At 47.9% G+C, this 15,787-nt stretch overlaps 1 protein-coding gene across 1 annotated transcript; it reads left to right on the forward strand.

Moving 5' to 3' along the window:
- Positions 1-373: 373 nt before the first annotated feature.
- Positions 374-1,708, forward strand: LOC110286048 (forkhead box protein D4). The gene has a single exon (XM_021152506.2). The coding sequence runs from the start codon at positions 374-376 to the stop codon at positions 1,706-1,708; it is 1,335 nt and encodes a 444-aa protein (XP_021008165.1).
- Positions 1,709-15,787: the final 14,079 nt, after the last annotated feature.

Genomic DNA, 15,787 nt, shown 5'->3' on the forward strand with positions numbered 1-15,787 from the left:
AGCTTTAGAGCAACATCAACAGAGCCCGCACAACGTCAGATCACTTTGGCTGATTAAACCATCCTCGGTAGTGGATGGGTGTGAAGAGGAGGGACCAAGGACCCCCCATCATTGGACCGCGTCAGGAGGATGTGGCTCCAGTCCGAGGAATGGCAAAGAAGGATATATAGCTGCGCACTTCTCAGAGAAACTTAAAACACCAAGTGCACCTTGCCACAGGGTGTTAGAAAGAAAAAGCAGAAAAGAACAAGGAAGCCTAACCTAGGAGCGCTCCAGTTTCCCAGCAGACTCATCCTTGCTAACTCACCCATCCCAAACCAGGTGAGCTGCCCCCACGTCCGTCCCCTCCTCTCCCTCTTCCCTCCTATCCTCCATGAACTCAGCAAGAGCTGGGCACCTTCGTTCCACTCCACCACCCAGTCCTCTAAGTTCCGACCAGGATGAGGTGGAGATCGACGTGCTGGCAGAGGAGGAAGATGGAGATCAGACGGAAGACGAGGAGGACGACGAGGAGAGCCATAAGTGCCTGGAGCGATCGCTGCAGAGGCCCGGAACCCGCACTCTTGCAGGGAGGAGCGCCGGGGACTGCGGCGAACTGAGTAACTCCTCCGGGTTCCTCCGCAAGTTCCGAGCGCCGCGGACCCCGGCGACCACCACAGCCGACGCCCCGCAGCCCGCCAAACCCCCGTACTCCTACATCGCGCTCATCACCATGGCCATCCTGCAGAGCCCGCACAAGCGCCTGACGCTCAGCGGCATCTGCGCCTTCATCAGCGGCCGCTTCCCCTATTACCGCCGTAAGTTCCCCGCCTGGCAGAACAGCATCCGCCACAACCTGTCGCTCAACGACTGCTTCGTCAAGATCCCTCGCGAGCCGGGCCACCCGGGCAAGGGCAACTATTGGAGCCTGGACCCCGCCTCCCAGGACATGTTCGACAACGGCAGCTTCCTCCGGCGCAGGAAGCGCTTCAAGCGCCACCACCCGCCCTCGGGAGGCCACCCGCATTGCCCTTTCCCTCCACCCGCTGTGCCCGCCACCCTGCACGTCTCCCAGCCCAGCTTCCTGCTCCGCTACTCTGCCCCGCCACAGCCTAACCTCGCAGCTCATCCCGCTGCCCCGCCTCGGAGCCACCCGTGCGCCCCGCTGCATCCGCATCCCATGCGCTACCTGGTGCTCGCGGCCCCGGCCTATGGCGACACCCCTAGAAAAGCCGAAGGCGCGGACCCCGCCACCCCCCTAGGCATCCCCGCGCTGCAGCCCGTACTGAGTTCCCAGCCTTGGGAGAGAGACCAGAGCTCTGGATCTCGGTCCGGACGAGGGTGCGCATCGTTCACCATCGAGAGCATCATGCAGGGGGTTACAGGAGGAGGAATTGGGTCTGCGCAGAGTCCGTCCTTCGCTCCGTGGAGCTACTGCCACCTGCTGCAGCATCCACCGTGCCTGCTGCACCCCCAGGCCGCTTCCCCTTTGTTTCACGTGTCTGCAGGTTCCCGGACAATATTGCCTCAGCAGCCGCAGCCGCCACTGCCGCTGCAGCAAGAACAGCATCACTGTGCCATTAGCTGCGCTCCCGGTAAAGGCGTGCGGTTAGGCCGGCACCTGTCCGCCGTTGCGGCGCTGCTGAGGCAACAGCCTGCAGCTGACCACGGTAGGCTGACAACCCTGGCCGCTCTTTCGGGCCAAGAGGGGACCTTGCCCGAATTTTAAACAGCACCCAAGCCCAGCCTCCAGGCTGGGTCGCTTTGGCACACCTGGAGCCAAGTGGCAAAATGGAACCACTTTCTAGGTTTGCACCACCCGCCTGCTAGGCTTGTGTGTAGAAAGCCAGCAGCGGAGTGCGCACTCAGTCCTTCCAAATTGTTACAAATGTGTTCTGCTCGCTTGATAACACAAAAGTGGGAAAATCCTGGATCTACAAGTCTTGCTTGTTCTTGTCCGCTTCGGTTGTGGCTTCCACGGCTTTCCCGACTTACATACTTCCCGAGGACCTATGACTATGAAAGTGAGTGAGGTGTTTTGCTGTTAATAAAAACAAAACAGTCTGCAACACAAACATCCCCATCCCCGATTGCTTAGGAACTGCGAGTGTTCCCAGTGGCGAATGCGAATGCGTACATGCGCCGACTTCCCGAAACCCGTATGTAATATAAATAGAGCAATTTCATACCATTTATTTCTTGTATATACGACGTGCCCTACTCCAACGGGGAATGTTAAAATTAAGCCTAGTTATAGAGATTGAATAAAATGCAAAACTAGGATGCTACATCGCTTGTTTCCTACTATGTCTCGTTATTTGCTTTCGTAAATGGAATTAAAAAATTATATTATCTCGCAATTCGTTTTTATGATTTATATTCATTAGAGATATCGGGGATGACACGTTTTAAATATGGGCTTTAAAAGTTCCAAATATTTGAGGGCAAAAGTTTATCTTATAAACTAGTTTTAATTCTAACGAATTAAATTTAGGTTTTTGAAAGGGGAGTTTCGCTGTGCAGCTCTTGGTGGCCTGGAACTAGCGATCTTCCTATTTCAGTTTCCAGAATTCTTAACATGCTCCATAACACTGAGCTTGTGCGCCATTTTTCTCAAGTTTTTCTGAGATAAACTGGAGGATGACTGGAGATCAGTTTGAACCAGTGTAGCTATTCTTGGAAAATAAACGACTGTTGCGTTTACAACAAACAAACAAACAAACAAACAAACAAACAAAAAACAGAATAGTATTTTCAAGGCCTTTTCTTTATAATTTTTGAGAGATCCTTGTAACAGTGATACACTTCCAGGATACAGGGAAAACAAGGGAACGCCCATCACCTATGACTTCCAGAAGGCGGGATTTTAGATGTTGGGTCATTATAATCCGTGGCTTTGGGGAAAGCCCCGGGAGTAGAAGAAATCCTCTGTGCTCCCCACCCTTAGCAAAGAAGTCTACATTTCCTTGTTTACACCCCACCCAGAACTCCTACTGCTCGCCTCGCCTGCTACCTCAACCCCTTCCAATCTGAGAACTTTGTGGGAACTTCTGGAAAGTTCCTAAACTCAGACATTAGTAGCTTTGAGCATTCGGACAGGCAGCTTTCCTCTGTTTGGCCCCTGGGCTCTCAAAGTACCACCCCTCTGGTGGCTAGCAGCAATCTGAGAGTTTAGAGGCAAATAGAGAGAGAGAGAGAGAGAGAGAGAGAGAGAGAGAGAGAGAGAGAGAGAGAGAGAGAGAGAGAGAGATCCCCTTTCCTGTGTATCCGCAGCTCCTCTTTGCGCTTTGTGCAAAGATCCCTGGGCAGGGCCGAGGTGGGCTCCAGCGCTCCGAACTCCCTTTCCTCCCACCCCAAACCTGTCCCTGCAGGAGGATGACCCGGCCAGAGCTAAGGTTCTTCCCTCAGTTGAAATGCTTTATTATCAAAACCATAGCAAGACCAGACTTTTCTAAGATCTCATGGCGAGTTGAGATGAAGGTCGTCCTAGGTGTCCATTAGGCTAGGGAGCCCCGAAGACTAGGACAGCTTGGACCCCCTCCCGGTGTGACTTGCACCAAGCCCGGGGACCTTGCTGTGGTCGCGGCTCCTGAGAACCCGCAGGAACCAGCAACCGCCGCCGCCGGGCTATTCCACGGTGCCACATCCCAGGAGCACTTGAGGACGCACCTCGTGCACAGCCTGGCTATCCTCACTGCCTCCTCCCCGCCCACGCGGAGCCCCAGCCGGCGGTTCTGGATTCCACGTCGCGCGGTTATCTTGGGCTGGGCTTTTAAAAAAAAAAAAAAGTGTGGCCTCTGAGATCCCGAAAGCTGGACGGTCTCGTGGCGACAGACTGACTGGACGGATCCTGAACGGATTGTGCGGGCCATCCCCACGGTCACAGCGGGAGGGCACTTCCTTGGTCTCTGCCCTCTAGGAATGAATGACGCTTACCATCAGTTGCTCTCCGCCCTCTGCTCCTGGAGCGCCAGGCATTGACCCACTGAACATTCCCTGAAGAAAAGACCGCAGAACCCCACCGTTCACAGAGGAAAACTGTTCACCTAGGAGAAATTGTTTCCTAAGGACCCTGGGGAGGCAGTGTCCCGGGCACACGTATTTTCAAAACCAAGCTTTCTGCACCTGTGGCCCCAAGGTCAAGCCCAGGTCACTAGAACCGAAGTAGCTAGGGTGGAATCAGTAAAGAATTCAAGAAACTCCTCCCTCCCGAGTGATTTTGTTCTGGTTCTCTCTGGTGGTCCCTGAGAACTGTCACCCTGAAATGTTGTGTTGGAGAGATTTCCCCAACACAACAGAGCCACCTCCTCCCGGTGGTCTTTGGGCCTGGGGGCAGTGCTCTCAGCCACTTACTCTCCCACCCTAGGCTTCCTGCTTGCTGCTGCAGACCAGGGAATTTTGGTACACTTTAAAGTGCGGAGAAGAAACATTTGAAACTGGGGATCAGTGGGCCAGCTGGTGCTCTGGTCTTTACTGAGGTATCCCAAATGAACTACCTGTTGACATACTGGGGCAAGTGCTTAGGATCCAAAACTGCCTTCATCTCTAGACTGCAGAAGTCATGCCCCCTACTCTTTTGGTTTAGATTCTGAGACAGATGATAGACAGCCTAGATAGAGCCCAGCCAGAAACAATGGGAAGACACTGGACTCTTCCGGTAAGGCAGCAAGATGAAACTAATGGCCTTGCTTTAGCTTTTCTTTTCTTTTCTTTTCTTTTCTTTTCTTTTCTTTTCTTTTCTTTTCTTTTCTTTTCTTTTCTTTTCTTTTCTTTTCTTTTCTTTTCTTTTCTTTTCTTTTCTTTTCTTTTCTTTTCTTTTCTTTTCTTTTCTTCCTTCCTTCCTTCCTTCCTTCCTTCCTTCCTTCCTTCCTTCCTTCCTTCCTTCCTTTCTTCTTCTTCTTCTTCTTCTTCTTCTTCTTCTTCTTCTTCTTCTTCTTCTTCTTCTTCTTCTTCTTCTTCTTCTTTTGATGAAAATAATTTTTTAAGTTTTATTTATTATTTATAAGTGCACTGTTGCTGTCTTCACACACACCAGAAGAGGGCATCGGATCCCATTACAGATGGTTGTGAGCTACCATGTGGTTGCTGGGAATTGAACTCAGTACCTCTGGAAGAACAGTCAGTGCTCTTAACCACTGAGTTATCTCTCCAGCCCCCGAAAATAATTTTTTAATTTACTTTTTTATTAGATATTTTCTTTGTTTACATTTCAAATGTTATCCCCTTTCCTAGTTTCCCCTCAAAAAGCCCCTATCTCCTCCCCCCTCACCCTGCTCACCAACCCACCCACTCCTGCTTCCTAGCCCTAGCATTCCCCTGTGAAGGGCATAGAACCTTCGCAGGACCAAGGGTAATGGCCTCTTCTAAGAACCTGTGGGAGACTGTTTTTCCACCAGCATTTACAGAGAATGTTCAGGAAAAATTTTCCCACGTCAACATATAATTACAATCTGTACAGAATATTACTTGAATTGCTAATGTCACCTTGTAATTTTTTTTTTTTACAAAATAGTCTTAATAGCTGCCCCACCCCCACCCTGCATCAGCCCTGAGATTATTTCTATGACTTTTAAGTGTTTGTTGACTTCATGCCTACAAGCACTAACTTAAAAGAATTCATACAGGCGACAGATAACAGGACCAAAACTGACTTCTGGCAAAAGAAAAACTTACAGGGAGGAAAAGAGCAAGCGTTTGAGGCCAGAACCTCTAACTTTGTTCCCTGCTGCTCAGACTCCCTTAACACAGCGGAGGGTTCCCTGGATGTAAACCTTGCTCTCCTATTTCCTCAGGGTGCAGGGATGTGTTTGCTGCCATCAGTAACTAAGAACGCTTTAGGACAATATGGCTCCTGTACAGTGAAGCAGTTTTACTTCCCAAAGCCAGGCAGAGAAAACCATGAGATTATGTGAAGCCTGAGAGGTATGCGTTTTTCCATGCATAGGTGTGAGTCTAAGGCACTATTTACGATCCATAGCATTTCAAACTTTTCTGCTCAAAGGTGATATTCTCATGGCAAAATATACCCAGGGATAATGCTGTTTCTATAGATTTTAAAGACAAGCAAACAAACAAACCCAACCCCCAAACCAGAGTCTCACTATATACCCCTAACTAACCTGGAACTCTGTGTAGACCAGGCTGGTCTCGAACTCACAGAGATCTGCCTATGTCTGCCTCCGCAGAGCTGGGAGGAGAAGTGTGCAACATCCCCTGGACCTTTCTGCAGACTTTGGGATATTCCCAAGCTTGGGCCTCCTTGAAAGGCTTATGTTAATCATTCTTCAATGCTTCTTATATTTTTAAAAATTGATGGCTACTTCAGGTGCACTTAAGGACACATTCAATTTGCTAACCAAATGCCTCATCTTTAATTTAAATCTAGTTTTGTGATAATAAAGACCTTTATATCTTTAGATTTTTGTTTTAACATTTTATATCATATTGTGTTTTCATATGTAAATATTAAAATCTCCTCAGTGATTGTCAGGATAAGGTAAGAACGTGAATTCTGTGCTTGTGGAAAGAAGATCCACTTTCAGGGAACCCCAGACGTATGAGGATCAGGATATGAAATTAGATTGGACAGAAACCACTTGCATGTAAGGAGCAAGTTTATAAAATCTGAAGGTAGTGAGCTCTTTCTGCTTCTTATGAGTGAATTTGCAAACTAAATCGACCTCTCTCCAGTCACATAGACTCCTGGCCTCGCCTTGCTCCAGAGCCCTACAGAACAATAAACAACTACACTATCTTCAAATTTTAAATTAGCACACATGGGGCAACAGGGACTCTCCCTGTGAATCACCCACTGGCTTCCTTTCTGTCTAACTTAACTTTTGCTGGTGTGGAGAATTATTTCCAATTTATTTTTTCCAGAAGCTATTGACTGAGCAGCAACTACTTGGTGCTAGGCACTGTGTCAGGAGGTAGGGACACAGTGATGAGCAAGACAAATCAGGCCCTTACCTCTGGAGCTTGAAGTCACGATGTCAGAAGTGAATAACTATAAAGACAATGGATACGTGGTATGCTGGGCAAACCCACAGTGGTGTCATGTTTACTTGGACTTTCTATTCTTATTATCAGTTGTGTGTGTTTATATAGACACGCTCAGGTGTGCTACCAGGCAAAAAGGAGGCTCTGTGGGCAGATAGGTAACTAGCTAACATCACTGTTGGGACACTAAATTTTTTCAAGGATAGGTGAATATTTCTCATAGACTCTAAATAAGTTTCAGTAAGCTGGTAAACCATGTGATTTTACCTAAGCCATGACCAAGAAAGTCACCCGGAAGTGCAAGGGGAACTCAGTAGAAGGGAACTAAGGTGGCCCACAGAGATTTTTGGGTGGTGGGTGGAGTGCTAAAAGGCTGATTAGAGTAAAAATTCACCTGTCCACTGTAAAAGTATCTTTTATTCATTCAATATAATTGCCTCTGAGGCTTCCTGCCTTAGCCTGCTAACCTAGGCCTAGATCTGGAAGCAGCTAGACTCCATACAGTCTTATCAAGGCCTAGGATGTTTTCATTTCAAGACTTACTGCCGAATAAGCTCACCCTTTCTAGTTCTTTCTGAGCTCTTGCTGGCCAGTTCAGCTGTTCTGGCTTGAAACCCCTCTCCATGCTAACTGATTCAATCTAGCTTTTCTTAGTTTCTTACTAAATTGCTCTATTTGACCTCAAGCTAACTCTAGCAATCTGTTCTAATCTTCTGGCTCCTCATTCTCGGGCTCCTTTTGTCTTTACCTGTGTCTAGCTTGTTCTCTTTGCAACCTGTCTCTGTAAAACTCTCCTGGTAAAACTGCCTCCTTTCCCCTTTACACAACCCCTTTCTTCTCTCTTCTCATGAGAGTTGGGCATATCCTATTCTGTCAAATCTTTCTCTGATTCGTCACTTTGTCTGCCACTCAATTAGACATCACATTCAAACTCCGTGCTTCTGTACAAATGAACTTTCCCCCATCGTTTTGGATTAAAGCTGAGCACTAAGGAAGTGTCTGTATTCCAGCCAGAGGGATTAAAAGTGTGTACCAAGGGCTGAACCACACAACTAGAAAAATTTTTTTCTTCAGTAAATAACACAGTCTTGGGGTTCACAGTGTGATCAAACATCCTGCAAGCCCACTCTTGTGAGACCTGTGGGTGAGACTTTCCTGGCTACAGAAGAGATATTTATAAAGAACTCATAGACACATCTAAAGGGTTGGAGTGCAGGGAAGGGGAGAGGAGGAGAGGGGAAGTGAGGAGAGAGAGAGAGAGAGAGAGACAGAGACAGAGACAGAGGAAGGAGAGACTCAGCTTTACTGTGCCAGTCACAGGAGCACAGGTGCCAGAGCCACAGTAGGTAGGGTCAGGGTGTCACTCACTGACCAGGGCTTGTCCAGCATGCATGAGGCTTTAAGTTAAACCCCCAGTACTGGGAGAGATCAGTAAAGAGTCTGTGCCCCCTGGAACTGAGAGCTGCCCCTGGATGTGAGTGAGGTGCTAAATCCATGACAATCTTAGGGGGAACAGCATAGCTTTGTCATTCTGTGAGCTATCTCCTCTCCCAAGCCTAACTTTAGGAGGCATTAGAATATTCCTTAGCAAGCTGGCAGAGAGATGGGGAGCAGGAAGAACCTAGCATCTCAGGGCAGAGGTCTGACCTCTGGCTGAAGGGTAAAGTCTTGGGTGTCACTGAGGGTTGATGCTTTACACTGGCTGTCCCTGAAGTCAGCCTCACCATATGTCACGGACGTGCCAGAAGATGGCTTCTGTAATAAAAGCACACATGTGACATTTACCATCCTAACCTAAGCAGTTTTGATTGTACACATGAATAGTGTTAAGTACACATGGATTCGCAGAAGAGCAGAGACCTTTGTTATCTGATATGAGCGGAATTCTGTGTCTGTGTAGCAGCTTCTTATTTCTTTCTACCTCTCCTCAGCCCCAGCCCTGACAGGAGGGTTAATCTCAGTTGTCAACTCAAAGACAAACCACTGTATTCATTCCTTCACCAACATTATGAAACAGGCTCTTAGCACAACTGACTCCATGATAGAAGTACTGTCTAGGTCATAAAACAGCACATAGATGTACTACTACATGCCAAAATGAACACAAAGACCTCACCCATCAAAACTCACAGTTCTGGGAAAGTCTCTAAATTGCTTTCTTTTTGGCTTCTGTTTGTTCTTGTTAACTGAAGTATGTCAACCTAGGATATGGATTTTTGTGCTTAAAACTCATCCTGAGAGAGACTTGGTACTATACTAGCATCCAGAACACCCAGTGTAGGTGCCGGCCAGCAAATAAACACTTTCTATTGCTGTAAAGTCATGTCTGAACTGCCTTTTCTGGTGGATATTTCACAACATTAGGTCTCAGGTTTCGGCTTCCAGCATGGGCTGGGGATAAGTTGCTCCTCAGAAATTCTTTAGGCCTTCAGCACCAGAATGGAATTGCTGGAGCACCCAACCCACAGACTGAAAGAGTTCTCTGTCTCTCCTGTGTGAGGCAGACATTGTTGGACTTTCAGGACTATATTGTGTAAATGCATCTAGCAAATTCCCTTTAGTTACCTGGAAACCTGCATTCTACCTCCAAAGATTTATCCTATTATTATTTTTTAGAATGGCAGGCTAATTGTGGGTGGAGAGGGTGTGTGCCCTGGCAGTGTAGATTAGGGGTGCAGGGGGAGGCTAGAGAGATGCCTCCCGATTACACCTGTTTGCAGATCTCTGCCCTTCCCCGGGAACTGTCATGTTGGCTCTTGGTATTTTAGTGCCTGGCATGAAGCTTGTCACGGAGCAGGTGCTTAACCCAAACGTGGGATCTATAACCTGAAAGAATAGTTTATTTTCAGCTGTAACTGTCTTACAAAAGGTACGTTTGTGATAAGTAAAAAGAAGGTTCTGGAAAACAAAGAACCCGGGATCAGTAAAGGCGACGGGGCTGTGACAAGATGAATTCTGGAGAAAGTGCAAGAAGGAGAGGGAAACAGACTGTGGTCCCTGATCCTCCTGCCACCTGCTTCTGCACTCATGTGCCCACACGCCATCTTTAAAAAGGTGAGACTTGCGCCCCTTCCCTCTGTTTAACCCACTCTTCCCATTTATACATTTTCTCCCCCCCCATTCCTCCTACTTCTAACTTGGCATGCAGTCAATGTACCTTCTACTGTGTGTCCTTGGACTGGAACCACTCTTTTCTGTGGGTGGTGGGCCTCCACCATACCTGTCGTTGGCACTAGTATATAGCGTTCTCAGCTGCTTGTTGCTTTCCATTGCTCTGCCTGAGGGTGACTCCCTCAGCTCATCATCTGTCCTGTAGTTCCCTGAGCTTGCTGGGGTCTAGTAGCAAAGGTCAGACTTTTTTCAGGCGGCTTCAGAAACAAAATCCAAAATACCCGCCCTCCCCGAATCCCATTGGATTTACCATGAACCATAAACATAAGCGCCCGCCCGCACGCCAGCACGCACGCACACACGCACCTATGAAGCTTAGCTCTAGGGTCTCAGTACTCAAATCTGCGCATGCCCAATACCTTCCTATAAAATGGTATGGTATAACATAAACTATGTTAAATGTTTAAATGATTATCTGTCATACTGCACGCAGTATGGTGCTCTGTAGATGTTTACTGTATTGTTTTGTTTATTATAGTGCACATCCCCCACCCAGAATAACTTCTGTCCACACTGGGCCAAATCCATAGATTTGGAATCCAAAGGCATGAAGAGCCAGTGGGGTTCATTGTTATCCTCTCCCTGTTGGGAAAGCTCGCCTATGCTTTCCTTCAAGCAGCAGGACGCACTGTATTTACCATCTGAACTTTGAGTAGGAGTCTGTGTCGCACAGCACAGCTCCTGCAGTTGTGTTTTGGGGCAGGCCAGTCTTCTTCTGGGTGGTCCCAGCACTTCCATAATGACCCCACTTCTCCAGGACCCAGCGCCACACTCTTCCATCTCTGTCAAACTCTCCAGAAGTGGAAACTTAAGGGGTCTTTGGAAAGTCAGTTGGATCATGTTTTGCTGGGGCAAACACATGAAGGAACGTTTCATTAAAGTGGTCACAGGTGTGAAAGACTAAGGTCGACTCGTGAAGGAATGTTTTGCTGAAGCAGACACAGGAGAGAGGATGCTCTGCTAAAGCAAGCATGTAAAAGGACACGTGATGAAAGATTCTTTGCTAATGACACCCATGTATTGGCCTGCCTTACACTGTGTAGTTGAGCTACATCTGTCAGAATTCCATAGAGAGAAATGTACCAAAACCTTCTGGTGGTGTGCTGCAGTTCGTTGCTGCTTCCAAGGACTCAGGCTGACTGGATGCATGCGCTAAGGCAAGACCGGTGCAGAGGCAGGAGCCTGACGGAGGCAAGGCATGTGGAGGACATGTGATGTTTGGAGGGTATAAGTAGGACTCCGCAGAGTGACAAGGACAGAGCTTGGCTTGCTGGTACAGCTAGGTGTGCAATGCTTTTGTGTCTTGCATCTTTGCTGATCTTTGTTTCCCCGAGAGAGGCACACCTGAGAATTCCTGGTGTTCCTATTGGTCCCTCCAGCTGACTCGAGCCAAGGCTGGGGTCTGGCTGTCTCTGCTAGGTCTGTCACCGCTGTTGCTAACCCAACTCTACTGAACTGGACTGCTGGTGTATCTGTAAAGTGTTTGAATGGATTGAGCTGCCGCTGCCTGCTAATCTGTGAAATGAATTGCTGATTTCCAGACAACACAGATGGGAGTTGCTCCAAAGAACCTTTCCAGACAGGTCCACTTCCTCTGTATCCTTTCTTTTCAACTACCTCTCATAGGTGGTGGGTTGCAAGGAAGGTTAAAGCATTTAAAAACCATCATTAAATGTAGAATTTGAAATAAAAGTCAATGTTACACTTTCTTCCAGAGGACTATATAGCATTCGGATGAGAACTCTCCAGTATGCTACTTGTGTGTGTTATTTGTGTTATTTTATTCTCTAGAATGTTACATTTGCTAGCCCTTTCTCTCTCTGATGTATAGTATTATCTTAATACAGCTAAGAATCAGGTTCCCCAGAATCTCTCCCCAGTGTGACTCCAGGTTAAGCTTGGCCACAAAAGACATTTGTGCAAGGCGTTGTCACAGGACACTATGGGCACTGGGGACAGGTTGCTGTGGATGTTGCCTTACAGATGTGAATTCATGGCCTATCCCATTGCTCCACTGATGCCACTCTTTACTAAGTCCCCTCCAGGCATGCATGTGTGCACCTCTGTGGCTAGTGTGTTGCTTTTCTGGTGACTTTCATTGTCTACGCAGCATGGTAATATTTATGGTCCGTGGGGCTCTAGACCATTCCTTCCATTCATCTATGCAGTATTTGAGATGTGAACAAAGTCTAGGTGTATATACCAGAAGACAGTGGGGAATTCAGAACCAGGTTTTGGGAATTTGGCTTGTAGATAGTAGAGGAGGTGATGGTGAGATGAGATCACTGCATAGCATCATAGCCTAGCATGACAGCAGAAGAAAGCAGTAACAGACTGAGAATCGTGACTCAGGAGGGAGCTGGGAGCTGTAGATGAGGGAGAAGTGGGGAGGCTGAGAAAGATGAAGAAGAGCATCAATGAGGACCAAGTAAGGACCATCAGCCCTTCCCCCCAGCCACTGGGCAGTGACACAGAACGCATTGTTACAATCTGTTAAATGGGGCTGGAGAGAGATGACTCAGTGGTTAAGAATGTTACTACACTTGCAAAGAGCCTGAGTCTGGTTCCAGCATCCTCTGGTTATAACTCACAACTGTTTGTAACTGTAGCTCCTGGGAATACAGCGCCCTCTTCTGGCCCTGGCAAGACCTACACTCACATGCACATACCTCGGCCAACCACACACACAAACTCTTTAAAAAAAAAAAAAACTCTGTTGAAGTCAGATAGTGTTTTGGTAATGTCTTCTAGTCTCTATGGTAAGTACTCCTTCTGATGTTCATTTCTTATAAGTAAGCAAAGGTGGTAGAAGACGAAGAAACTGACTCATTTAACAGCTGTTGGCTCTCTTGCTGTCCTGGCTGTCTTGAGCAAAGGGACTATCAGTCTAACAGCTGGTTGACCTGCCCTTATGCCAGGATCAGCCAGCTGTCTGGAGCACTCCAAAGATGCCTTGAGACAACTATGCCAAGACTTCATGTAGCTCATTGCTCTGGGCCCTGAAGGCATAACATCAGCCAGAGCTATTTGAAATCAGACCTTTGCCTATCACAAGCCTCAGGAAACCATTTCTGAAGGGACTCTGGCCAGCTTGAGTGTGGCGAGCATGTCTCTGGCAGGCCTTGCCCTTCTCCCTGATTCTCTCTGCCTTGCTAAGAAACTGTTAGATTATACTCCTAAAGCTGGTCAGCCAAGGTCTATCCCCTTGTTTGATCAATTCCTCTTCCTGAGGCTGACCACCAAGGTCCATCTGTCAAAGTACTCAGGTCCAGAAATCAAAAGTCTCCTTTGGCTTACCTAATTAACATGCCCAATTAAATTAAAACACCTCATCCTAACCTGGGGTTTCCCGTTTTACCATTATAAACTGCCATTTGTCTATGGACCATGTCTGTCTCCTCTCTACCCAAAGGCAGTCCTTTGTTTCCCTGACAAATACCTCTTCCCCTCTCCCTTGACTCTCTTTTCTGTCCCCTTCCCTCTTCCCATCTCCTTCTCTTTTATCCTCTATCTCATGCCTTGTCCCTTATCCATGCCCTCTGTCTCTCTGGGACAAATTAATCTCCTTTGTGCCTTGGTCTTGGGGTGTCTTGAGCCAGCTTCCAAGGTTCTTTACAATTTCCACCTTTGCCAGAGTGGGATGTATCTCCTTGTGGTCTAGCAGAGGCCTGTTGTGTCTGTGGTGTCTGTTGCTGAGGTGAGGCCATGATTGGTGCAAATTATAAGCCTCAATGCGCATGATTGTTGCTAAGAGGCAAGGCTGTAACTGACCTAGATAGTGGGTTGTGACTGTCCCACACAGCCCTTCTGTGACTGCAAGTGCAGACTACTCAGAAGTGAGGTGACAGGAAAGACTGTCCTGTTTTGCCTGCATTTGCAGGTGTTATAGCGCGAGCTTTTCTTGCTGACTTTGTAGCATGCAGAGGCAGCAGAGGCAGCAGAGGCAGCAGAGGCAGCAGAGTGGTGGACATGTCAGTGTCAGGGGCAGACAGAGCAGAAGGTCAGAGGCAGCTGTAGCTGAGCAATCGGTAGGCCAGGCTGTGAAGGCAGCGAGGCACCTGTCTTCTCAGCTAAGCCGATCTGGAGTGGTCAGGCAGGACAAAGGAAAGAGATGACAAGGGAGGCTGGAGAGCTAGGGCTGAAGGATAAAAGCCTGGCAGGAGTCAGAGGAGAGCACCTGTAAGCCTTGGTCGCTAAACCAGAGAGTTATCAAGTCCTCAGCGTCAAAGGTCTCAGCCCCACCAGGCCAAGAGCTTTAACTCCGGACCGAGAGATCTTGTGGCCAGTACAAGATTGTAACACTAGAGGGCAGCATCCTCACTGTTTCCTGCTGCCTAATGCCAGAGGTCTCTGCATCCAAACACAGAAGAGATGAGAGCTACATACATTTGGTGAGCTTCCCCTTGCCTACCCATGATTTCCCTCTGGGTAGAGCTAAAGGACTCTCAGCTGGCTAGAGACACCGTGTGACTCAGAAGGTCACATAAAATGCAGGCTGGGTTTGCTGCAGCCCTTTATATGTAAAGGAATCTTAGATCCAGAAGAAAGATAGAAGTGACTTAAGGGGCGGGCATATCCACTTCATAAATGTGCCAAAACAACACACCAGAAACTGGGTGGCCGAAAACAACTGCCTCATTATTCACGGAAGCCAGAAATCCAAAGTAAGGTGTTGGGAGCACCGTGCATTCTCGGAAGGCTGCAGGGAAGTCTCTGTTGCGTGTCTCTCTTGGGCTCTCCTGTTGCTTGCCAGGCTAAGCATTCCTCCAGCACTCCGTGCATGACCATCACTCCGTGGGAGCGCTGCTCCACAGCGATCTTCACCACAGCTGTTGCTTTGCTCCCATCTCTGCCTCCGTTAAGGGGTTCTCCCTGGGTCCATGTCTGTGTCTCTTTTCTTCTTATGACATAGCAGACTAAGGGCATATACTTAACTGGTTATATGCATCAACAACTCTGTTTATAAATAGAGCTTTTTACAAAGTTCTCTGCTCTTCTGCGAATCCATGTGTACTTAACACTATTCATGTGTACAATCAAAACTGCTTAGGTTAGGATGCTAAATGTCACATGTGTGCTTTTATTACAGAAGCCGTCCTCTGGCACATCCGTGACATATGGTGAGGCTGACTTCAGGGACAGCCAATGTAAAGCATCAACCCTCAGTGACACCCAAGACTTTACCCTTCAGCCAGAGGTCAGACCTCTGCCCTGAGATGCTAGGTTCTTCCTGCTCCCCATTTCTGCCAGCTTGCTAAGGAATATTCTAATGCCTCCTAAAGTTAGGCCTGGGAGAGGAGATAGCTCACAGAATGACAAAGCTATGCTGTTCCCCCTAAGATTGTCATGGATTTAGCACCTCACTCACATCCGGGGGCAGCTCTCAGTTCCAGGGGGCACAGACTCTTTACTGATCTCTCCCAATACTGGGTGTTTAACTTAAAGCCTCATGCATGCTGGACAAGCCCTGGTCAGTGAGTGACACCCTGACCCTACCTACTATGGCTCTGGCACCTGTGCTCCTGTGACTGGCACAGTAAAGCTGAGTCTCTCCTTCCTCTCTGGGGTTTCTAGGAAGGACATAGATTTCTATGAGCAGCGACACTGTTGAAACTGATAAATGATATATATATATATA

Source organism: Mus caroli, unplaced genomic scaffold, assembly GCF_978045245.1.
Source record: "Mus caroli unplaced genomic scaffold, Mus_caroli_1 scaffold_20, whole genome shotgun sequence".
Classification (NCBI taxonomy): Eukaryota; Metazoa; Chordata; class Mammalia; order Rodentia; family Muridae; genus Mus; species Mus caroli.

What these genes read in the sequence shown, in the direction of transcription:
- LOC110286048 (XM_021152506.2), top strand. Translation starts at nt 374, where the DNA reads ATGAACTCAGCAAGAGCTGGGCACCTTCGTTCCACTCCACCACCCAGT.